At 35.4% G+C, this 27247-nt stretch overlaps 1 protein-coding gene across 1 annotated transcript; it reads right to left on the bottom strand.

The window, feature by feature from the left end:
- Positions 1 to 508: 508 nt before the first annotated feature.
- Positions 509 to 26996, bottom strand: LOC306862817 (transducin beta-like protein 3). Its single transcript, XM_079405830.1, has 23 exons — positions 26826 to 26996; positions 26664 to 26715; positions 26488 to 26583; positions 25553 to 25600; positions 25334 to 25475; positions 23825 to 23909; positions 23557 to 23727; positions 23403 to 23478; positions 23156 to 23252; positions 21588 to 21799; positions 21345 to 21486; positions 17864 to 17922; positions 17631 to 17737; positions 16838 to 16973; positions 12536 to 12766; positions 9620 to 9690; positions 9247 to 9403; positions 7798 to 7856; positions 6836 to 6939; positions 5070 to 5141; positions 4520 to 4678; positions 4273 to 4366; positions 509 to 1379 (listed from the first exon to the last, which is right to left on the bottom strand). Exons 1-23 carry the CDS (start codon positions 26855 to 26857, stop codon positions 1028 to 1030), a joined length of 2754 nt encoding a protein of 917 aa, XP_079261956.1. The 5' UTR covers positions 26858 to 26996; the 3' UTR covers positions 509 to 1027.
- Between the last annotated feature and the right edge of the window lie 251 nt (positions 26997 to 27247).

Below are 27247 nucleotides of genomic sequence, written 5' to 3' on the forward strand. Positions count from 1 at the left end.
AGAGCTGGTTTTAGCTTTTGTATTCGTATTTCACCTACCATGTCTTTCTATAACCAAGACTTTAGTGGATGGGATGTGCCTAGTGCACAGTAAACCCAATACAAGTCAGCAGTCAAACTGTACACATTGTTCTAATCAGACAATTAAACGATGGTATTCGGTCAAAAATTTGAGTGTTTTGTATACACCCTGCATTCTTTCAACTCAAGCATATGACACTGATGGCAATTTCAGATGTCCAACATTCGATACTTTTTAAAGCAGACAAGACTCACTGCTTGCGCAAGATACTGAACATTTCAGGAAAACCAAAGCAGCTAAAAAGCCACAGTATCATTAAAAGGACTGAATACACACTATTATAATAAGCATGTTTTTGGAAATGTTGTTTGAACAGTGCTAGCAGCACTGTGATACTCTTAAGAGTCAGATAATAAAGGAATGTTCTGGGATAAGTACAAGTTCTGTGGACGGTGACATTGTTGATTATCACAGAAAAAGCATCTAAAAAAAAAACACAATTAAAGTTTAATTTCGTATAAAATGAGAACACTTTTGTTTAAAACATATCACCACTCACTAAAATGTATTGCATTTGATATGTAAAAAAGCCTAAATCATCCTTTTAGTGGTTTAATTTTAACGTTCATTCCTATTTATAAATGTTACCCACTGACTTCTAGATAATTGCAAAAGCATTACTATAAACAAGTTTTGCTTTTTCAAACATATTTAACTTGGGATATTCCTCCAAGCTGAACATTACTTCCAACACATGAAGGGGAATACTTTTCTTCTCCAATTGATATGAGCATTATTTATTTTGAAGAAGGAAAAAATACAACAATATAAAAAACATTAACAGTATTTTGCAATTGGTGTGGTGATACAAACAGGAAACCCCTGTTTAAATGAAAGCGACGCTGTGTTGAAGAATCAGAAAATTCTGAAAGATCAGAAGTAGTCCATCAATTCAAAAATCAGTACTGAATAAAAAAAACTCATGATTGACAGTTACAGCAGCCAATCACCTTATATCTGCCGTTTTGGAGGGGTCTGAATCTGTAGATTCGGTAGGAAGAGATTTGGTGGTAACTTCCATGACTTCATCCTCGTCTTCACTCTCCTCACTGGACACCTGACCTCCATCTACGACACTGTTCACACCGTTCGGTTTCATGCCGTTCACATGAGCGCTTTTAGATGTGCTGACACTTTCATCTTCATCAAGAAGCTCCTCTCTGTTTTCTGAATCCTTCAGATCTTCCTCTTCATCATCTTGTTGCTGGAGAGATGCTTGAATATCCATCGGTTGCTTGTCTATGATGAAGATGGATTGAGGACTGGTGTCCATCTCATCATCATCTTCCAAGTTCACACTAGAGAAAACCAGCAGGCCAACAGGTGATTTAACAAACTTTCAAATGAATGACAAGGGAAGCGCACAGTTTTTGAAAGAATGCCCATTAAATTAAATACAGTAATAGTATATAACTTTTTTTATATTTTAATATATTTGAAAATGTAATGTATTCCTGTGATGCAAAGCTGAATTTTCAGCATCATTACTCCAGTCTTCAGTGTCACATGATCCTTCAGAAATCATTCTAATATAATGATTTGCTACTCAAGAAACATTTCTTATTATTATCAATGTTGAAAACAGTTGTGCGGCTTCATATTTTTGTGGAAATAGTGCTATATTTTTTTTTAAGGATTCTTTGATGAATAGAAAGTTCAAAAGACAACTTTTGTTACATTATAAATGTCCTCACGGTCAGTTTTGAACAATTTAATGCATCCTTACTGAATAAAAGTATTAATTTCTTTAAAGAAAACCTGACTTACCCCAAACTTTTGAAAGGTAGTGTGCACATTTAAAAGTTTGAGAACACCCACCATATTTGTCCTGTCATAAAACTCATTCTTTCACAATACCTGGATGTTTGGGTACTTTCGCATCTCAAGGGTTGATATTTATGAATACTAATGGTGCGTGTCCACTGACAATGAGTGATGCCAGACGTCGGCTGATGGCCATGATGAGGCACAGGTAGTAACGTTTGTCCTGATTTTTCAAAAATGTGCAGATTGTACAAGACTTTCTGCTGACTTAGTGCATATGGTTTACATATTAGTGTTATTCTTTGAGATTTCAAATGCATGTTACATGTTTTGGTGACTACAATAGCGGAGTGTTAAATTGACACTATATTTAAAATTTTGGGCATTCTTCATTTTATAAGCTACTCAAGGAAAAGTGTCAACAATTGAAGAAACTCCTATTTTTGTAAGCAGCTTCACACAGCTTTACTAACTTATATACTCCAAAGTAACGAAAACCGATGACGACAATAGCAAGGGAAAGTTTGGCAAGACGTTTAATAAGTGAAAGTCAATGAGAACTCAAATCGTACTTATCTGACTGCCATCAATTTGTGGCAGTAAATGAAGAGGTATCATACCAGTCACAAGTGCAGTATGGAGTACCTCAAGGCTCAGTACTTGGCCTCTTACTTTTCACGCTTTACTTGTTAGCTTTCACTGTTATGCTGATGATACCCAGCTCTATATTTCTTCGCGACCTGATGAAACTTACCAATTTGCGAAACTAACAGAATGTAAGTTGATATCAAAAACTGGATGACTAGCAATTTCTTACTGCTAAATTCTGAAAAAACAGAGGTGTTAATTATTGGACCAAAAACTTTTGCATGTAATAACCTAGATCACTGTCTAATACTTGATAGCTGCTCTGTAAATTCTTCGTCATCAGTTAGGAACCTAGGCGTACTTCTTGATAGCAATCATCCAGCAATGCAGAAACATTAATTCATGCGTTCATGACCTCGAGGCTAGATTATTGTAATGCTTTATTGGGTGGTTGCTCTGCACGTTTAATAAACAAACTCCAGCTGGTTCAAAATGCAGCAGCTAGAGTCCTTACTAGAACCAGGAAGTATGACCACATTAGCCCGGTTCTGTCAACACTGCACTGGCTCCCTATTAAACATTGTATACATTTTAAGATCTTGCTAATTACCTATAAAGCCCTGAATGGTTTGGCACCTTAGTATTTGAGTGAGCTCTTATCGCATTATAGTCCTTCACATCCGCTGCGATCTCAAAACTCTGGCCATTTGATAATACCTAGAATATCAAAATCTACTGCGGGCAGGAGATCGTTTTCCTATTTAGCGCCCAAACTCTGGAACAATCTACCTAACACTGTTCGGGAAGCAGAAACACTCTGTCAGTTTAAATCTAGATTAAAGACCCATCTCTTTAACCTGGCTTACACATAATACACTATCGCATTTCTATAATTCAAATCCGTTAAAGGATTATTAGGCATTAATTATGTCAACTGGAACCGGGAACACTTCGTCATCAAAACACCTGATGTACTTGTTATATTGTTAGAAGAATGGCATCTACGCTAATATTAGTCTGTTTCTTTCTTATTCTGAGGTCACTGTAGCCACCCAGATCCAGACTATATCCAGATCAGATGGTGGGTCAGCACCTAGAGATGACCTCTACAGCCAGGACACCTAGATGAGCCCCAGAGACTGATGTGAAGACCCTGTCTCCAAGACGGCCATCAGGACAAGACCACAGGAACCAGATGAGTCCTTTGCACAATCTGACTCTGCTTTAGCCTAGATTTAAACTACAGATTTTGTCTGGCCAGAGGAGAATGACACTATTTCGACAAACTATTTCCCCGTCTAAATACTATAAAGCTGATAAAATATTGACTTGACTAGATGTTTATTGAGTGAATGTTTAAACAGTGAAAGAAATGTTTAACATTTGTTAAAATTAAATCTGTGTGCTCTGTATTTATTTAAACCCACTTCCTGAAAGATTGTAATTAAGTGGTGACTAGTGTAATTCTACAGAACGAGTCACCAAGGAAATAAACAACTTCTCAAATAATTGAATTTTGTATGTGACGCACTTTACTGTTTGTGTACTGTTTACAGTTTTTACAACTGTAACGAAATTAATTCCTACTTAGATTTATATATATGCTCTCTAGTGAGAACGATGTAATGCTTTCCCATGCCTCTGACATTGTAAGATCTTTGCTAGGTTGTTGCATCATTCATTTTTATAGCACACACATTAAAGACTTGTTTTGCACCAAAGTTTAAGTGCTTGTTCAGATAATTATCCATGAGCAACAGTAATACTGATGCTTCCCTTAGCAAACACCACTATTTGAATGAATACACAACAAGGACGTTTTGGGAAATTGTTTTTTACCTGTCTTTACCACCTGTAATACGCATTTTCTGCCACATGTAATCCAGAAACATTGAGGCCTGCAGGAGACGACCAATGCGCTGCAAATGTCTCTCTGCAAATGAGAAACGATCATATTTATATTGCTATTTTCAATGCATATTCCACAAACACTAAATGTTTATTTATGCAGGTGTTCACCTTCAAAAAGACCAGTTTATTAAGTTTATCATGGGTGAACTGATTTGGAATGAAAACAGTAACCCACCTGTGTACGGTATGAGGCCCTCAAGATGAGTTCGAGTGCCCTGATACTGCAGGATTTCGTCTGGGCTCAGGTGTGTGAGCAGCACCTGCAGGACGGCCTGGGCGTCCAGACAGCTGCGTGAATTAGTGTTCCACACCACAGAGTATCGCAACACAGACTCTGAACACAAAACACATCACAATCAGGCAATCTGGTGACTTAAAGCTAGGGGTGGGCTATATACCGGAAGACATGATTAAACAGTAGAAACATTTCTTATTTATTTGTTCTACTCTATTTTTTGTCCTATTGCTTGAAATTTGTTTATTATTTTTATTTAATTGCTGTCGGTTTACTTTTTTTTTTTTTTTAAATGTAGACTATTCATTTTTTGTGACATTTTTAACATTGGTGACAAGAATTTTGATATAATAAATCTCTTATTTAAAGCAAAAACAGCTATATTGTGATACATGTCATTACTGTGAAATAACATTACTCATATTGTGATAAGAGTTTGGTCAAATTGCCCACCCCTACCTAACACAGTGTACCAATATATGACACGTACCTTTCTGATCCTGACGGAGTTTCAGGAGGATCTTTTCTAGCTCCTGTATCCCATCCTCCTGCTGGCGAATTTCTGTTGAGGATTAAAGAACAAAATATTTCATTTGCATCAATTCATTTATAATTTCACCAATCTGATTTATAATTTCAATGGCAGGCTTTGTCTAGCCAACCAAATGTTATTTTCTTGATCAGGTTAACCTCTAATTTATAAAATCATACAAATTTTGCAAACCATAACAATTTACCAACATAGTTGATGGGTAATTAATATACTCCTTGACAGTAGATCATTGGAGATCAAACAGAAAGAAAATGAAGCCATTTTCCATAATTTGCTCAAAATGTCACGTCACATGATGCTAGTCACATAGTTTTATGATAAACCATTTTTTTAGTTTTCAAGGGTTTTGTTAGTAACATATCTAATAGAATTTTGGTAGACATGAGTAAAGTGAAATATTTTCTTATTTGAAAGAAAATTAAAATTAAACTCTTTTTCTAAGGTATTTAGAATGTAGAAACAATTTAGATACTTTTGACTAACATTGTTCATTGTTTCTGAACTCAAGGCTTATCAATTCAAAAAGCAGACACTAAAAGAACTTTAATTTAAGGGACAAAGGTCATTTCAAACAAACTGAAAAATAGGGTTCACTAAATAAATGTGAGTTTATAGTATGTATTCTCTCAATGTATAAAATATAATATCTCAGAATAAAATAATTAAACAATATATAATTATCATCTATGGACATGAAATGTACCCTAAATTATACAATAATCAATATAGAAATCATTCTTAATGTATTATTTATATATCATTTACTTTGTTTACGGTTGTGGTCAAAAGTTTACATACCCCTTGCAAAATCTATCAAATGTTAATTATTTTACCAAAACAAGAGGAGTCATACAAAATACATGTTATTTTTTATTTAGTACTGTCCTGAATAAGATGTTTTACAAAACATATTTACATACAGACCACAAAATAATAACAGAATTTATAAAAATGAACCTGTTCAAAAGTTTACATACACTTGAGTCTTAAAATATCTTATTGAGGACAGTGCTAAAAAAAAAAAAAATAGCATGCATTGTGAATTATGATCTCTTTTATTTTGGTACTTTAGCAGATTCTGCAAGGTTTATGTAAACTGTATTTACACAGTATATTTTAAATAAACAAGATGATTATATTTGGATAATATATATGAACATATTCAGAGCAAAAACTTTTTTTTTTTTTTAAATAAACACTTTGAATAGGTCCATTCATTAGGATTGCATCACCTCTTGACAAATAGTGAAAGTTTGGATTTGGCATTTTTGAGATTTGACCAGTTCAGCTAAAAGAGGAGCGCTGGAAATTCTGAGGGAGTGCTGTTGAAAACACCTGTCATATTGTGTTTACAAATGACTGTGGTTAAAAGAACCTCATTCAAAGACAATGAGTAATAATGCACCTAACATCATCTTACACAATCATAAGCCACCATCGGAAATTTGTGTTACGACATTCGAAAACTAAAGCTCATTCACTTTATTCTAAAAATAATCCAGTCAAAAAAACCCAAAACAGGACAATTAAACAAAAGCGGAGGACTGTCTCAGATTTCAAGCAAAAAAACATCATGGAGTATAAAAATGTGGCACTCCCTGATTTTATATCTAACAATCAAAGTGCTCATTTAAAATAAATGTGGTTGGAATGTAAAGCAAGCATGTCGACATATTTACGCAGAGAAATGAAAGAAAAAGTACCTCGGATAACTCGTAATGCAGTGTGCGGCTGATCCAGAGAGATAGCGATTCCCAGAGCCTTCAGATACTTCTTCTCATGAAGTAAATTTGACAGTTCCTGCTGCCTATGAAGACGAAACAGAATTCATAAACACTCAAACTACATGTTTGTGACACATCAAATTCAAAAAGGTTTATAAAAAAAAAAAAAAAAAAAAAAGTAGTTCACCCAAAAATCAAAATTCAGTCATTTAACTCAACATCACATCATTCAAAAACATAAGGCTTGAAACAAGAGGCTTTTAAAACAAAAAACACAATATTTTTTAATAAAACATAAGAATTTTCTGTCCATGAAGGTCCATTACACCAACATTGTGAAGCTTCATTAGGATGTAATAAATGTAATCCACTTGAATTGAGTGGCTTAATCCACTTTTGGAAGGTTACCATATTTGTGCTTTATTTGATCAATGTTTGTTTGTGAATAAAAACTCTGTTTATTATATAAAGTCATTGTGTTTTTCCATAAGACTTGAATTAGACTGCTCAATTGATTTGGATTTCTTTCATGATGTCTTTATTAACTTTATAGCATGATATTTAATGGTCAATAATAATCAAACATATCTTCATTTGTGTTTTGAAGACAAATGAAAGTTTTATGGCTTTGGAACTACATAACAGTCAGACAGAATTGAATTTTTGGGTGAACTATGACCATAACGAGCCCATAATTCAACCAGTTGTCATGTTTATGTATAAGCTTTGATGTTTTAAGACTAGCATAGATGGAATCAGATAAGGTAAAACTACATTTCTTTTAAGGGTTCAAGAAACAATGTTGTTTCAACATCAGGATTCAGTTGTCAAGAGATAAAAAGGTGTGTACTTAGCTTGCTAAAATTTTTGACATGTAGCCAAGTCAGTCTTCAATCGGCTGACTGCATTTGTTACATATTGCAATGCGGGCAGTGACTTACTTAAGGACTTGGTCTTCTTGTTTGGCCTGCTCCTCTGCCAGCTCCACTTCAGTCACGTCCTAACCAGAAGAGAAAGACAATGAGAAATAGAAACAATCGAATGCACTAAAACTGCATAGTATGTATAGACAATGAAAACAAAAACACAGCAACCATAACAATTAACAGAAATGCTTTTGCTGTAATCAAAATGATTATTTGTGCAGGAAAGAGATCTATTTATTCCACTTTGGGAGCGTGTCACTATAGATCAGCACCCAGTTCCACACAGTAATGGATGTAGCAGAAATAGCTTGTTAATTAGAAAGAGGTATGTGCAGACGTTTGGTCATGTAATGTGTGTTATCTAATAAGAATCGTGAATGAAATGATCCTCCAGTTGTGAAATTCCATTCATTTGTTTTATATGCAACTATAAAAGAAGAACTGTTATGCTACAGACTGGTACTGGTAAACTCATTAGTGCACAATTTTTCAAATTCACATCCGTCAACGTAGTTAGGACTAGAATTAATGTCAGCATTTGTATTCAGCATGGATATATCACTGCATCTGTCTCATGCTATAATGCACTGGCAGTAAAACATCTGCTATTAACCTGCTGACATGGCCACAAAAAGTTAATCAGACAACATCTGAATTAGTAAATCATAAACATAGCCTACATTTTTGTGTGTGTTGTTGGCACACAATTTGCACAGCACAAAGAAAATAAAAAAAGATCGTCTTTCTCTGAAATTACTTTTTTTCTGCTGATGTGGCCAATGATATCAATTACATGTTTAATCGAAAAACGATGGATGAATCAAATTCTCCTGCATGGAAATATTGTAGAAATCTTGCTCAATATTTTGCTTCACTGAGAGCCACACTACTGTTAAACGAGTAAAAGTGTAATATTTTGAAATATTATTTTAATGTAAAATTGCGCTTTCTTTTTTAAAATACAAGTTATTCCTGTGCTGCAAAGCATCATTAATCTAGTCTTCATACATGATCCTTCAGAAATCAGTCTAATATGCTGATTTGCTGTTTAAGAAACCTTTCTTTTATTTGAATACAAAGATTTTTTTAAAAACCTCTTATTTGAAACAAATATCTTTTGCTAAATTATAAATGTCTTTACTTTTGATCAATTTAGCGCATCCTTTCTGAATAGAAGTATTAATTTCTTTACCATAAAAAAAAGAAAATTATATCTACTTCATCATCATGGTAGTGTTGCTTGGAACAGCAGTACATAAGAATACAGAAATAAGGAAGTGAAATGCATTAATTATAATGAACAGTGCCACAAGGTAAACAATGGCCCTTTTGTCTTGGTAAGGGAAACATTAATGATTGCAAGTTCATATGTGCAAACATGCAGCACAAAACATAGTTTGCATTTCACATTCCTGTGTTTAATGGTGTTTTAGCACACTGCTCAGGTGCGTCAGGTGGACTGACCTTCCACAGTGTGATGGTGGAGTCAGCTGATCCTGTCACCATCAGGTCATCTTTGCTGCTACCATGCAGAGCCCACACTTTGTCCTGGTGAGCATCATATGTTTTCACGCACTCGTTTGTTTTTATAGTCCACAACTTCACAAGTCCATCAGAACCACTGAAGAATGACAGAGAAATGGAGTTGGGTCACTAGGGCAAAGCTGCAGCGTCTGGTCTATGAACTACAAGCCCAACTGCAGTGAAAGACTGCAAACATCATAAAAATCTGCAAACATTTCTTATTAAAATTAAAGTGAAAGTTTACATAGCTGACCAAAGTCCATGTGAACCGACTGAACCGCGGTCAGAAAATGTAAGGAAATAGATTACCAACCTAGACACTAGTTGAGTTCCTCGACTGACGAATATGACCTTTAGCACAGAGGCATCATGTCCCTCAAACGTCTGCAGAGATAAAACAGAAATTATTTGAATGTCCGTTTTCTAACAGAATGTCAATGTTAAAGCGATAGTTCACCCAAAAATGAAAATTACCCTCTGATTTGCTCAAGTGTATATGACTTTCTTTCTTCAGACGAATCCAATTAGGGTTATTTAAAAAAACTAAATCTGGGTTCTTCCAAGCTTTATAATGGCAGGGAATGGAGGTTTAGAAGCCCAAAAAGTGCATCCATCCTTCATAAAATGTACTCCACATGACTCCAGGGGGGTTAATAAAGGCCTTATTACACAAATCCATCGCTTTACAGAAGGCCTTTATTAACCCCCTGGAGTTGTGTGGAGCACTTTTAAATGATGGCTGGTGTCGTTTTTTGAGGGCTTCAAAATCTTGATCACCATTCACTGCCATTATAAAGCTTGGAAGAGCCAGGACATTTAATATAACTCTAATTGTATTTGTCTGAAAGAAGAAAGTCATATATAGGTACATCTCGAAAAATTAGAATATCGTGAAAAAGTTCATTATTTTTTGCAACTTGTTTCAAAAAGTGAAACATTCATATATTCTAGATTCATTACATGTAAAGTAAAATATTTCAAACGGTTTTTTGTTTTAATTTTGATGATTAGAGCTTACAGCTCATGAAAGTCAAAAATCAAGTATCTCAATATATTGGAATATTTCCTAAGATCAATGAAAAAAAAAGGATTTGCCAAAAAGAAAAGTTCAAGTTCTTTAAAGTATGTTCATTTATGCACTCAATACTTGGTCGGGGCTCCTTTAACACAAACTCCAGCATCAGTGAGGAATGGCATGGAAGCGATCAGTCTGTGGCTCTGATGAGGCACTATTGAGCCTTCAGCTCTCGTCTGGATTGTTGGATCGACTCTCTCTCATCTTTCTCTTGAAAATATCCCATGGATTCCACATGGAGCTCAGGTCAGGCATGTTGACCAATCAAGCACAGTAATATCATGCTCAGCAAACCACTAGGAAGTGGTTTTGGCACTGTGGGCAGGTGATAAAGTTCCAGCAGGTGGAAGCATAAAGTGCTCCAAAATCTTCTGGTAGACAGCTGCATTGACTTTAGACTTGATAAAACAGTGGACCAACACCAGCAGACGTCACAGCACCCCAAATCATCACAGACTTCAGAAACCTCACACTGGACTTCAAGCAGCTTGGATTCTGTGCCTCTCCAGTCTTCCTCCAGACTTTCCAGCCAAGAAATTGACAATATGGGACCTTTAATGCATCTCAAATGTAAATATTCTAATATTTTGAGATACTGGATTTTTGACTTTCGTGAGTTGTAAGCTCTAATCATCAGAATTAAAAAAACATTTTTTAAATATTTTACTTTATATGTAATGAATCTAGAATATATGAAAGTTTCACTTTTTGAAATAAGTTACAAAAAATATTCAAATTTTTGGAGATGCACCTGTACACCTAGGATGGCTTAAGGGTGAGTAAATCATGGGGTAATTTTCATTTTGTGGTGAACAATCAATCCCTTTAATTTTCAAAAATAAAAATACAGTTTGATTTCTCACAGTGATGTCAATACAAAATCAAAATTTCCCCCGTTTTATTTCCTAATACTTGTTACTGGTCCTCAATGATTCATCAGTGTATTTTAAACTAAAGAAAAAAACATTTGCTTTAAAAAAAAAAAAAAAAAAAAAACACTACACCAACAATGCCACCAAGCCTTGCTATTTTTTAAAGCCATCCTCTCCAAACCTTTGGCACCGTTATGGTATCTAACACTCATTTTACTATCAAATTGAATAAAATGAAATTCCATCTTCACATTTTGTTGGAAACACGTTAAATTATGGACTTATAATGGGCTGCAAATGCAGTTTAATGTTTAACTAAATCAGATTTGCCCATGCACACTCATCACTAAGATGCCGACAATTTGAGAGGTTGTCAAGCACTACTACACAGCATAACAGTCGGTTACAGAAATAAAAACCCCATATATTTTCTCCACAGGGGAACTGATTTTTAACCCCTTACTTATAAACCTTTAAAGACAGTACTACTGTGAGATACTTTTTTTAATAATGATGATTAACAGCTGAATTCCTGGTGAAAAACTACATTACCCATAATTCTGCTGACAATCTCCACCAATCAGAGAACTGAAATCACATCAAAACTCTTCAGGGCCTGACCACTAACATGAAGCACTGAGATTAAAGTAGAGTCAGTTTCCCTACATTGCCAAACTACTTAAATATTTGTATATATGTGCATATATTGCAATGAATGTACAATATGTTGATTCTATATGCATAATCGACAAAATTAAATCAACAGTTTTATATTTCAATTTTAATTTTTAAAAAAGTTTTTAAATTGCAATGCTTCATGGGATTGTAGTTCTTTCCCTCTTTGTTTGATTCCAATCAAAGTTAGTAATGTTGTGATTAACATCATAGCTTGTTGGCCTGGTTCATGGCTTCTACCTCTTTAACAAAGAGTTTAAGATCCTTACCTTACGAAAAAACAAACAAATCTGAAACATACTCGGTAACACTTTAGTATAGGGGCCAATTCTCACTATTAACTAGTAGCTTATTTATTTGTTGTCTATTATTAACATATTAGCTGTTTATTAGAATTTATTAGAAATCATATATGACCAAATACTACATCCCTAATCCTACCCTTTACCTAAACTTAACAACTACCTTACTAACTATTAATAAGCAGCAAATTAGGAGTTTATTGAGGCAAAAGTCAAAGTTAATGGTTTGTTAATAGCGAAATAAAATAAAGTGTGACCAAATACTCTGTAGAATTCAGCTCTCTAAACATGTACGTGTAACTCACCTTGAGGCAGCTGAAGTCTTGAATGCTCCAGATTTTGATGGAGCCGTCTGCTGAGGCCGTGGTCAGGACCTGGTCCACAGGAGAGAACTGAACACACCAAATACCTCGACTATGACCTCTGAAGACGCCTAACAGACTCATGTCAGCCAGTGACCAGAGTTTAGCCGTGCGATCCTGAGAGCCAGAGGCCAGCAGCTTGTCATTGGGAGAGATAGTCACGCTGTTCACATCCTACAAGAATGTTCGAGGAAGAGACGGGACAACAGAAGAGGGGATGAAGAAAAATACAATGACATTTAAGGAAAACTGGAGAGTAATGGATTAAATGTAGGAACACTAATAACATAACTTCATTTTTGTTCCACTATAAAATACTACAATGCTGTTGCTTGTCATATTCCCAGCCAACATTCTATCACGGGTCCCGTGTGGGCCCCATATGGGCTGTAAATATGGGCCCTACATGGGTTTGTCCATGGGTTCCATGTGGGCCCCATCTGAAGTAGCCCATATGAATCTCATATGGGGCCTGACTGGGACTAATGTAGGGCCCAACTGGGCAACACATATAAGACCCATATTGGTCCCACTTATGACCCAGCTAACAATCCAAGGTGGGGCCAATATGGGGCCTAGATGGGTTTGTCCGCGGGTTCCACTTGGGCCCCATATGAATTAGCCCACATAAATCTCATATAGAACCTGAATGGGGCCCAACTGGGCAACATACATAAGACCCATATTGATCTCGTTTTGAAACCCATATGGCATACACCATATGTACCTGTTCTTATGAGGTTTTTTGACACATCAAGCCTGAACAGTATTTATAATTATCAATTCTAATTTACCTGTGATATAAGAAAAATAAAAAAATAAATGAATAATTGATAAAAGCAAAATCAGTATTTTAGTTAGGTAAATGTCAGTTTTTTGCTTGAATATTCCACTGTTCGTTAATCTACAAAATCTCAAAACATGAAAAGTGCAATTTAAAAAATAAATAAATAAAAAATTAAAATGTAAAAGTACAGTATATCAAATACTTTATTATAATTCAGACATTTTCAATTAAACTTGAAGTTTTTGTAAAGTGTTATACACCAACGTTACCAGTTTAATTTAAAATAGGGTGACACTATCCCAACATCTGATTTCACATAACCAAAATGAAAAAATCAACAGTCAAGAAATGAAAACTAGTGTTACTAATTCTGACAAAGCAGACAGAGATATTCTGACTAGCTGCCCATTCAGCCAATGTTGTCTTAATGTCAAGCTGAGGCTCCATTTCCTCTTCATCAGAATCTTGAAAGGATCTTTTGTTTTGATTCGTCGCCGTGGAGTACGTGAACTTGCACCGTTGTACTCCATTATCTAAAAACAAAATTAGTAATAATTTCAATAGTGTATATGGTATAAAGCTCTACATACAGTTATATATATACAGTATTTTTATATGGAGAGCAATCGATGTATAAAATCATGTATAAATGTGGCTGACATCAATGTATAAATTCATTTATAATCCTTTATAAATTGCTTAAGAGCACTATCAAACTTCTAACTGCAGTACATACACGAAAACTTATACGTTACTTTTAAAATACTTAAGATTTGTATGTGTATTACAGTTTACAGCGTCTACTGTTAGAGATTATCTTTTGATATAGTTTATTTTGCTGTATTTTCATATACATGCGTAGCACAGTACTACTCAAAGAAACATGCATGAATGAGAAAGTGAAGGGTTGATGTTAATTAGGCTAGTCATTATATGAGCTGTCAGCTCATGGAGGTGTTCACGCATGCGCGAGGCGCGCGCACAGAAAGGCCTAAAGAGAAAGGTGGTCTCAAAACTGTTTGAAATCCACCCTACCTGGCATTCGAAAGCAGCATTTGTCCGCTTTTAGGAGCAAGTTATGTCAGATACTTTAAAAACTCAGTATTTTGCCATTCAAACACGGTTATTATAATAAATTGTGTGGAAATTCCGTTTTCCCTCAGATGAAAAAATGGCGGATAGACGGCCACAAAATGCATCAGTAAAGCATAAAATAAAGAACAATTGAGATTCCTACTTCATTAACATCAGGCAAAAAACAAAACTACACCTTACCGTCAACGAAAAAGACATGTTTTAAGCTTATGCAGACATTTTAGCGAGTACACGGCCAGAAAAAAAATACAACATCATTATTTTAAAGGCTACATTACTTTAAATGTAATTTAAACTGTCAAAGCAATGTTCTCAATACTTGAAATCGTGGATAATAAAATTATTTATTGTAAATATGCAATTTACCTGCTTATTTTCGCTCCGATTGGTCCTCTGTGAACTGATCAAAGTGACTCCGGCCGTGCTGTCGCTCCACTGTGCTTAGAAGAGACTGTATCCTTGCGCCAGAGCGGGAATTTTTTTCTAATATTTAAAATCTTACAGTTATAAATTTAAATGTACGCTTATTTTCAGCCAAGATCAATGATATTATATTATGATATGTTTTATGATGATAAAAAAAAAATCCAAACTAAAAACTTAATGCAACAGGACTACTTTGTCAAGCGGAAGGTGTTGTCAGAAGATCATTTGAGAGTGTAGGTCCCGTTTGAGACAGATATAAGTCCAGAGTTTGGAATTTGTAAAAAAAAAAAAAAAAATATATATATATATATATATATATATATATATATATATATATATATATATATATATATATATATATATATATATATATATATATATATATATATATATATATATATATATATTCTAGAGTTTGTGTTTGTAATTGTCCCTGCTAAAATGTGCGTAGTAAAAGAAAAAATGCATTTTGATAAATGCACAGGGTACAATTGTAATATTGATAATTCACACATTTTCATAAAAAAAACGAGTTATTTTGATCAGATCCATAAAATATTAAACGGTTATATTCCTTGTTTAAAAAGTGACCATTAACCAAAAGTTTAAAGGTGTAAAGATGTTTTTTAAGTGTGAAATAATTTTGCCCACATAGATCCCACAATGGTCCCATAAATTGCCCATTTTCAGCCTAAGCCCACATAGATCCCACGATGGTCCCATATGTCCAAACCTATATGGGACCCATATTGTGAAAAACATATGGGACCCACATAAATTGCCCATTTTCAGCCCATGCCCACATGGAACCCATGCTGCCCGGGTATAACCCATATGGGGCCCACATATCAATGTTGGCTGGGTTGTACTGGATGTACGAACTGAGGTAATAATCAAATGCATTCACCTAAACATTGGGAAGTCTGATTCATTTTAATGAGGCTATATATATATATATATATATATATATATATATATATATATAGCCTCATTCTTTTCTTTTTAAGAAATGAAATTTTATTCAGCAAGGACACATTTAATTGATCAAAAGTCACAGTAAAGACATGTATAATGTTTATAAATAGCTCTATTTAACAATTCTAAAAATGCTTTTTTTGGGAAATCAGTATATTAGAATGATTTCTGAAGAATCATGTGACACTGAAGACTGGAGAAACGTTCAAAATTCAGCTTTGCATTAGAGAAATAAATAACATTTTAAAATATATTAAAATAGAAAGCAGTTATTTTCAATTGTAATAATTCTCACAATATTACCATTTCACTGTGTTTTTGGTCAAATTATTACAGCCTTGCTGAGCATAAGACATTTTTTCCAAAGCATTGAACAAATCTTATCAACTCCAACCTTTTGAGTGCTAGTATACGGTTTTGTAGTACAGGTATACAGTTTTAAAAAATTATGTGCAGCTTTTTATATAATCTGTTATGCAGCAATCAACAAAATACTTTGTGGATTAAATTTAAACAAATAATAGCATGTATTACAAATAGTTCACAAAATAACAAACCAGTAATATGTTAAATGCTGCTGTTAATTACTATGTTACCATTTTTGTCTAGCTGGTACTTAGTGTAAAGTTTGTGTAATGGTGGGAAATATTTATGTAAATAAATTAGTCCAAAATGCCTACACACACAGACAGACAGATTTTTAAAAAGCTTAAGTGTATTCTAACATCTTTCACAACACTGGACAAAACTGTTTGGGTCTTGCTATCAGCAAAAGATGAATGATGGTTACACATTTTCCTAAACACCATTTTGACACAATGGGCACACAAAAAACATCAAAGACAATACAAAACATGGAAGCCTGAAAAGCTAAAGCAACAGAACAATTTCTATATGTTTTCATCCACGTTTCATCTGACAGTTTCGTTGAACACTTAGTACGTGACGGGGCAACAACCCACCTTGTCATGAGCTTTCTCTGTGAGTCGTGCCGTCATCAAGACCGGTTCACATCCCACATCAGGAAGAGGGTCAGGCACATCCCACACCTTAATAGTACAGTCCTGACTGCCCGACACCAGGAAGGCTTTCTTTAACCTGCGTACAGCAACAGGGCCATTATATTATTAGTTAACAGGTTTAACTAAAACAATTAAACAACGAACAGTTCACGAAATAATATAAGTTACATGCTACTGTTAATCACTGTCTCCCATTGTTATTGGTTAGTTTTTATTTTGTATATTTGCGATATTCAATATAAACGTTTATGTAAATAAATCAGTTCAAAAACATCTAATTCATATCACTTTATTTCAGCCTTCTGCCAATGCAACATTTCTCTTTTTTTAATTGAACTATAAAACTGAAATACAAAAATGAATAAAAACTGTAGAAACGAATACAATGACTAAAACTTTTAAAATATAAAAATAATTCAAATTAATAAAACTATAATAGGATCTCAATGCTAAAAGAACACTGGTACACAAAGAGGGAAACGGTTTTTAAGTTCACATAATATAAAGTGATGTGTTAAGAAACTTTACTTAAGAGTAAGAAGTGTTAAGAATTCATTCATTTACAAACCAGTGAACGGTTATAAAATGCTGTAAATTTGCCAGCAAGTGCTACATAGCTTAGCAACCGAAAAAGTTAGTGAGCTATATTAGAATAGGTTATGATGATCAAGAATGTTGCAATTATTGATCTAAATGTGACGGATGGAAGTGGTATTTCTAAAGGAGATCAGACCTGGAGCAGGCGATAGAGCCCATGGCATTGGAGTGTCCGCTGCCCTGAGCCACACAGTGCACTTGGCCACTCTTCACATCCATTTTCCACAGCCGCAAGGACTTGTCCTGTGCAAAAGATTACATATACATCATCTTTCCAAATGTGGGCGAAGTTGTACATTCAGAATTTGATGTTTTGAATGGCGCGCTAAGCCACCGGTGCAGCTTTTCGTGAAAAAGTGAAAGAATCACCTTTGCACAGCTTGCAAACATGGAACCTTTCCGGTAGACATCAATAGATAAGATGGTATCTGCAAAGAGATTATCAGACGATTTAAAGATAACGGAGTGCTGACAATGTCAACAATGCAGACTGATGACTGAAGTGGAATCCAGTCTGGCATTCACTTTTTAAGGTTTTACAGACAGTTGTTTCTACAGGACCTAAGTGAGAAAACAAATGCGTTTACATGCCTGGGATGTAGGGCTGCAAATAACAATGGTTTTGACAATGGTTCTTTCATTAAGTAAATAGAAAACACAATGAAAGCACACACCTATTAGGTTTATAAAGAACATTATTTATAGTTCTTCCTGCCTGATCATTTCCTCAAAACAATGTGCAAACCAAAGCCTAATTTAAAAAATAGCTTTGCTGCATTATACAGTTATCATTATATTTATACAATTTTAGTTTTAGTAATTTTCTTATGCACTTTTGTATTTTTCTAAATATACTTTTAATTAATTTTATTTCTGTTTTAGTGTTAGCATTATAATTAAATTTTAGATTTTATTTAGCTCAGACTTCTAATTTTTTCATCAAATATTTATATTTTATTTCATTACAGCTTTGTTTCAATTGCAGAATATTAAATTTTATTGTTTTAGTTAACAATGACAACAGTACTCCTTTTAAATCTTATTGAAAATTAATGTTTTAGTCTAATCTTTTCACTGTCATTCAGTGAAAGCTTCGCATGAATTTCCTTTACAGATATGAATGTAATGATAACATACACTGTGAGAAACACCATAAACAAGTGCATTAGCACGCACACACACACACACACACACACACCTGACACACGAAACCCTATAATATTCATCTTTTTTGTTTTAATCAAGTGTTATTTTAGATACTACTTTTTATTAATACTTTAAATTACTTTAGTTCTTTTATATCTTTTATCTTTAATTTTAAAGTTTTAGCAATTTTGCTGTTTATTTGTCAATTTCGTTCTTAAATTTCTATACAGTAATTGGTCATTTTTATTTCAGCTTTAATTTGAGTTATTTTAGTACATCAAGTTAATCTAAATGAACATGAGAAGTGTTGCCTTGGCATCTAGTGAAATAAAAATAAATTAATATTCATTTTATTTCAAGTAACAATTTTTCATGGTTTTAGTTTTAGTTCATTATAATAACCCTGGTTCTATTTTAGTTTTGGTTACGAGTCACGCATGTTTTCTACTGATCTTTGATCATTGCTCAAATGTTTTTTCTGCATGTGAAGTGAAGTGACATACTGCCAAGTATGGTGACCCATACTCGGAATTAGTGCTCTGCATTTAACCCATCCAACGTGCACACACACAGCAGTGAACACACACACACCGTGAACACACACCCGGAGCAGTGGGCAGCCATTTATGCTGTGGCGCCCGGGGAGCAGTTGGGGGTTCAGTGCCTTGCTCAAGGGCACCTCAGTCGTGGTATTGAGGGTGGAGAGAGCGCTGGACATTCACTCCCCCCACCTACAATCCCTGCCGGCCCGAGACTCGAACCCACAACCTTTGGATTACAAGTCCGACTCTCTAACCATTAGGCCACGACTTCCCCATATCTGTTTTCATTACAGCCAAACTTAAAAAATAAGTTTTTGTTGCTTGAAACAAACTGTTTTGAATTAAAAGCACACAGTATATCCTGTGGTGTGTAGTAAACGTAACATACCGTACCAGTACCGAAACATTCCACTGCCTCGGTCCCTAACGACTTCCGTCCTGTTGCACTCACCCCCATCATTGCCAAGTGTTTTGAGAAACTGGTTGCATCCCACTTAAAATCCTGTCTCCCTGCTACACTAGACCCATTCCAATTTGCCTATCGCCACAATAGGTCAACAGAGGACGCCATCTCAACAGCACTTCACTCTGCCCTCACCCACCTGGACAGTCAAAACACACATGTGAGAATGCTGTTCATAGACTTCAGTTCTGCATTTAATACAGTAATCCCCTCCAAGCTGATCTCCAAGCTCAGCCAGCTTGGAATCCGCACACCCATCTGCAATTGGATTCTACATTTTCTGACTAACAGACCTCAGTCCGTTAAGTTAGATAACCTCTCCTCCTCCATCATCACCCTGAACACCGGCGTGCCACAGGGCTGCGTACTGAGCCCTCTCCTGTACTCCCTCTTCACCCATGACTGTGTTCCTGTTTATGGCTCCAACACCATAATTAAATTTGCAGATGACACCACGGTGGTAGGTCTGATCAAGGATGACGATGAGTCAGCCTACAGGGATGAGGTGCAGCACCTGGCTGTGTGGTGTGCCACCAACAATCTACAGCTAAACACCCAGAAGACAAAGGAGATCATTGTGGACTTCAGGCGGACTAGGAGTCATGCACACACACCCATCTACATCAACGGAGCTGTAGTGGAGCGTGTGTCGAGTTTCAAGTTCCTTGGCATCCACATCTCTGATGACCTCACCTGGTCCCATAACACCTCCACTCTGGTCAAAAAGGCACAGCAGCGCCTTTACTTCTTAAGGAGCCTTAAGAAAGTTCACCTGAATCCCAGGATCCTTGTGGAATTCTACCGCTGTACCATTGAGAGCATACTCACGAACTGCATCTCAGTATGGTACAGCAATTGCTCTGCATCTGACCGCAAAGCACTCCAGCGGGTGGTGAAAACTGCTCAACGGATCACCGGCACCCAGTTAACTTCCATTGAGAACATTTATCATAAGCGCTGTCTGGGCAGGGCAAGAAACATCATCAAGGATGCCTCTCACCCTAACCATGGACTTTTCACCCTCCTTCCATCCGGCAGGCGTTACAGGTGCCTACGCTCTCGCACTAGTAGGCTCAGGAAGAGCTTCTTCCCCGAGGCTGTGACACTTCTGAACGCCACACCACCAATCTAACCTGCACCTGCTTATTACTGCACTGGTCACAGTACTTTACACACATGCATTTGCACTACTCATATTTTGCACAGACTGCACATTGTTAAAGTTATTACAATATAAACTGTATAAAGTTGTTACTATACAAAGCACAGTAAACTATTTCTATAAAATATTGCACTACTGCTATTTTGCATAGAATACATTGTTCTATCAATATTTTGCACACTCATCCAGCTGTATTTATTTATTACCACTGTTCTCACGTTTCTGCTGTTCATAATGTATATAATCCTACATTGCTCTGTTCATAATGTACATACAATCCCTACATTGCATTCCTATTTATATTCTGTATATACTCTGCTCAATACTGTATATAGCAATTCCACTGTACATTCTGTAAATCATATCTTCATTTACTCTGCACTTATATGTATATAAAACACTATATTCTTGCACTTCTGGTTAGATGCTAACTGCATTTCATTAGCTCTGTACTTGTACTCTGCATAAATGACAATAAAGTTGAATCTAATCTAATCTAATATCCTCAGTTCTGCCGCCCTCTAGTGGCTCACTCACCTGTGTGTCCATACAGAATCTGACAGCTGTTAGTGGCCAACTCAAACACCTTCAGCTGAGAGCTGTTAGTGGCCACAACTATATGTGTATCACCCTTCCCCAGGAACTTCACATCCAGGACATCATCATTGTAGCCGACAAACTTAATAAGAAGAGAAAAACATGTTAAATTGTTCCAGATTCTGATATGTATTAAGTTTAGCATATATCTACAGTGGGTAGAAGGTGGATTGTAAGGCTCACCTGCTGCTGTACAGTGAGGGTGGGCATCTGATAGATGAGGATGTTGTGCTCCGCAGTGACGGTGACCAGTCTGTTGGACTGTGGCATGGGCAGAAGATGCATCAGACAGCGTGGGTTTAAATCGCCCGCCTCTGTGTTGAGAGCCGGAGCATCAGGCAGCGTCTGAGTGAACACACAGCGTGCTGAACTGGAGTCCCACACTCGAAGAATACCTGCAGAAAACAGCAGAACATCAAAATACTCAGAGCCACATTGAGGGTATTCAACATATTCGGTGCATAGATGCACCATACAGCACCAAAATAATTTAGGTAGCACTTTATTTTACAGTCCTGTTCCGCATGTACATACCATGTACTTATTATAGTAATTACAATAACTACTAAACCTAAACCTAACCCTACCCTATGTAGTTACCTTATATTACCAGTGCTTTCAAAAAAGTACATTGTAAGTACATGTAAGTACACACAAGTACGGGTACTGTTAAATAAAGTGAAACCATATTTTTTTATGAATGACAAAAAAAAAAAAAAAAAAGACTACAAATAACCAAAATGCAAATATTTAAATGATAATATTTAAAAATATATATTTTTTTATACATAATTTGAAAGGGTTTGTATGCATTTTTGCATTATTTATTTTGACAAAATAAAATAACTTTTTTTTTTTCTAATAAGATATAAATCATGTCTCAGTGTTATGTGTCATTAACCTCAAAACCACTGGCTGAATCAGTAATTAATTTTTTTAAAATTTGTTTTCAAAACAACACCCAAAAAAGCTTTTTAACTACATGCAGCAATTAATACTAAAATCAATCATTTTAAATGCTACATGTGAATGTAGGTATCACAGTGTTATGCACGAAAGTAGATCATTCTGAGATTTACTTAGTGTTACATTAACAGTTTTATTAAATTACTAGTGTTTTTAAAGATTAGGTTAAAGAGAGAATTAGATGATGGCAAAGGTCTAAATGTAAAAATATGGGAAATGTGCATAAAAAAAATTAACTATCCAATATCAATAAAAAATAGTATTGGTCAAAACCCAATTTGGTATTAATATTTTGTGTATTTTTCTTGGCTGTGTGTTGAAGTGGTTTGTCCAAAAAAATTTGGCATACTTCCTAGTGTTATCATAGATAATTAAAACTGAATCTTAAACTTAAACGATGAAAATCCATGGAATAAAAAATAGACATAAATTTAAAAAAATTTTAAAACATAAATATTATGTGAATACCTTCAACTTAAATTAAAAAAACAGAAATGTTGCTTTGGTAACTAGCTTAAATAAATAAGATAAAGTAATTTTTTTTTTATTATTGAAAAATTAAAACAAATAAATATACTTTAGAAACAAATTAAATAAAAACATTTAAACTACAAAAGCACATAATATTAATATATATTATTATAATAGTACATGAATAATACTAAAATAACACTGTTACTGCCCCAACAAGAGGGTAATTGCACCCCTAATTGCTCCTACTTTTATGAGTTTACATTATAGCATTTTATATTAAACTGGATTCTGATTTGAACTACAGCATTTACCTTTACTGCCTGCCGTGACAAAGTGTAAATCTTCACCCTTCACACCCATCTGAGAGCAATCGCTCTTCCCAGGGAGAAGAACAACACCTTCCACAGCCTGAACATCGACAAATAAGAGAACTCCATGTGAAATAACAATGCTGTATTTCCAGAGTATTCTGCTTGTTTTTAAGGTATGAAACACCGCTATTAGTTGTGGTGCTATAAAGATAAATGCGCAGCTCATGGGCCACAGTCACAGTCTGACCTCATAGATAGGGACAGTCTTCTTAACAGCCTTCTTCTTCAGGTCCCAAACCGAACAGATTTTGTCTCGGCCAGAACTGAAAATGAAGACAGCACGTCTCTGTTAAAATTTGACTATTACAAGGAAAAAAATTCCCTTTTTCCTGCCGTTTTACCTAATTAGAGTTTGGCCATCAGGAGAGAAGGCCAGCGATGTGACGGCACTGTAGTGGCTCTCCAAAACACAGATACACTTGCTGGTCCGCAGGTCCCAGATCCGGATCCCACAGTCCACAGAGGAAGAGAAGAGCTGCAGTCTGCTGATGTCTGGATGAAACTCAACCAAACTAGAAGAGAGACGTTACAGCTCTTATAGATGGCATATCAATCAGCTGAGACGGATCTCAAAGCGGATTCAATTTTGGAAGTTTATTTAGTGCTTACTGTACAACACCAGATGATCCTTTCAGATTGTGTGTGCAGTAATGCTTCAGAACATCCCACAGCTTGATGGTGCCATCACAACCACCTATAAACACAGCAACAAATCATCTTGAAAAAGTGTGCTTAATTTGTATCAAAAGTGCACTTGTAGTGTACTTCAGGTTCACTTTCAAAAGGTATATTTCAAATCTTAATAAAGCACTTGCAGATAATATAAATGCGATTTAAGTGCACTTAAAGAAGCACACGTTCGTGACTATTGGCCAGGATTACGAAACAGGGCAAATTAGCGTGAGAGCGCAATTCTAAAACAGCGCCAATGGGCGTGAAAATTTCTGCGGGTGATTTACTGACAACGCACAAATTAAAGAACACAGGAGCAAGGCGGAGCTAAACTCACTGCAGAACGTTGATTGGTTGACTAGAATCGACACTTTCACGTGAAACACGGGGATAAAGCTTCTGCTTCCTTCACTCGTTCCGCTCTGCTGTTGGGCTTATTTACATCAGAGTGCGCAAACACAAAAAATATAACAGTGTATTTTATCATTTTATATTTTCACCCAGGCAATAGTCGTTTCTCAATATGCGTTATTTTCTGTTCTTGTGAACTTATGAAACGTCATTGTCCAAAAACCCGCGTAATTTTCGAAATATTACTGTTATTGTGTCATGAAATGTAGTTTTAAGAGTTTTTCAGGTGAGAATGTAGTTGTTTAAAATTCAAATCTGTGGTTTATTTATAAAGATAGCTCCTATTTGAAAATTTGCAGAGCTCCAGGCGAACACCGGGCGCTCAGTGATCCTGTCTCCGCCTCGAGCAGCAATAGCTTAGCTAGTCCTTTCGACATTTGCCACTGGCTCTGATGTCTCTGTAGTGATTAAACATGAGATACAATTCGTTTTGGGTATATTTAACAGGCATTCATGGTCTCATTTGTTGGTTTTGTGGTCCAGGGTCACATATAAGCCTCTTAAGGCCCGTTCACACTAAGGATGATAACTATAAAGATAACGATAAAGATATACAGTAGTTTTATAAAATGGTTCTCAATATTAAAGAATAGTACAGCAAGGTCACACCCCAACTATAACGATAAAGGCACAGAAAAACGATATCGTAAAATGATTTTTTTTCCAGCTGATAACGATAAAAACCATTGACACCCAAACAGAATCCATCCTGCTATAATGAGCTCGAGAATTTATAGCGGCAGATGAGCATGTGCTTAGAAGAAACAGACAATATCATTCGCTGGTGTGGACGCTAATACAGTTATCTTTATAGTTATCATTGTTGGTGTGAACAGGGCTATATACTTTATCGTCGATCTCTACTTTCTGGTATACACTATGCCCATCAAGTAAGGGTACTGTTGGCAATGAGAATGCAAGCTGGATCAGGGTGTTCGGTCCCGAATCGTACAGTACTGACCCGTACCGCTCAGTGGAAACGAGCCATTAGTGTTACTGTCACTCATTTCATCAAAGATCTGGTTTGTGTCTGACCTGTAGCCAGCAGGGTGGAGGTGCAGTCAAAGGTCATGCTGGCCACAGGCACATTGTGGATGGCCCTCCACGAGCGAGTGCACTTCTCCTGCTTCCAGTCCCACTGTTTCAGGAGCAGAGCCCTGCTGGCGGTCACCAGCATCTGCAGAGAAACAGCAGAAACAACCTCAGTCTAGATTAGTGCTGAAGCAGCAGACAAGCAAATGAAGCTCATCTCACCTCATCATCAGGACTGAGAGAGAATGAGGTGATGTCCTCTTGATCGTCCTGCTCAGGGAAAGCAAAAGTGAGAAATACAGGCAACCATCTGCAGTCATATTTCTTCAATTTTGGGCACTTTTGCATCCCAGGGGTTGATTTTTTTTTTTTTACTAAATAGTTCACCTTTTTTTCTTTTCGTTACATAAAGTTCACAAATAAAGCATCACTTAATCACTCTGTTATTATTAAAGGCCATATTTATGTATTTTACCCTCATCTCAGACCATATCTTCCCCGGCTGATTAATCGCAATACATTAAGATAACGGTTTTGTACTACAAGTTTCCTGAAATTATATGTTCTAATATACAAGTAAGGCCATTTCTACTTAATTCACTTACTTGCATACATTTCCAGAATAGGAATACGAATGTCTGATAAAGCTAAGTTCAAAGTTCTTGTTTCATTTTGTTGACATGTTAGAGTGTTTATGGAGGAGATTTGGGGATTTGATCTCTTTTAATCTCTTTTTATGTGTGTAAAAATGTATTTTTTTATTATTATTATTACACGTTAAGTCCACTTTAGACATTCTACTAACTATAAGTTACTACATAGTCATGAAAGTACACTTAAATGGCCTTTTATTTATTAATATTTTCATCAATAGTCTTTAAATCTGCTGATGCAATTAGATAAAGTGTAAGAAAATAAACACCTAAATTTGTATTTTGGATGTTTTATTTCCACTAGTCTAAAAATATGTTTTATGGAAAATCTACACTCATAAATCATTTAAATATTTATGTTACAATTAGATTTATTTATTTAGACCAGGTTCTCCTGTGATGGGTGTGTTAACTGTTTTTAGACAAACAAAAAGGGGTTCTAAGGGAGTTATTTCTGCCCATAGTTGAAGAAACACATATAAAACCAAACTGTAAGACACTGACCTGCTCAATGCTATGGACAATTTTTCCGGTATTGATTTGTAAAATGTTGACTCTTGGACCACATGTGCAAAATATGTACTGCTCATCATGACTTATCTGGATGGAGAAACAAAACGAGTAAAATAATAGCTGTAATTTATTCACGGACCTGATAATGTACTAAATGATGAACTTACCTGCACTTTACCTCCTTTATAGAACGGTTCTATGCTGCTGGAGACTGCATAACTAAACAAACAAACGAGATGATCATTAAGTAGCTGTCTACCTCAACCAGTCACTATAAATTCAGCACATTTTAAAGAATCTTTCTCACCGAGAAGAGAAACTACACTTACTTTGATTTAAACGGCAGCGAGTTTCCAGCCATGATAACCCGGGATGTTTTCAACTTCTCGTGAACAATACAGTTATTATTAAAAGCATGTGTATTATTTCATATACCCCTATATTTTACACGCATGGTACATGTGTTCATCTAAGTGTCGCACAAATGTGACGACAACACTAAAACTCAAGCTCCAGGGACCTCTAGCGGCAAACAAACGAATGCCAAACAAAAATATTTGGTAAATATTTAGATTACTACTACTACTACTATTAATAATAATAATAATAATAATAATAATAATAATAAAATATAATGTAATTACACTACAATTCTACAGTAAAGGAGAAAGTGCTGTTTTTGTAAGTATATGTTCATAAGCGCAAAATAATTATTTAAAACAAATACATGTTTCAGTTTTTTTTAAGTAAT

Source organism: Barbus barbus (genome assembly GCF_936440315.1).
Source record: "Barbus barbus genome assembly, chromosome: 4".
Taxonomy (NCBI): Eukaryota; Metazoa; Chordata; class Actinopteri; order Cypriniformes; family Cyprinidae; genus Barbus; species Barbus barbus.

Excerpts from the sequence above, each read along its gene's own strand:
- LOC306862817 (XM_079405830.1), bottom strand. The coding sequence starts at position 26,857 with ATGGCTGGAAACTCGCTGCCGTTTAAATCAAA. Across the intron at positions 25,476-25,552 it reads CTCTCAGTCCTGATGATGAG|ATGCTGGTGACCGCCAGCAG; the intron begins GTGAGATGAGCT and ends GTTTCTCTGCAG. Across the intron at positions 16,974-17,630 it reads GGCTCTATCGCCTGCTCCAG|GTTAAAGAAAGCCTTCCTGG; the intron begins GTCTGATCTCCT and ends TGCTGTACGCAG.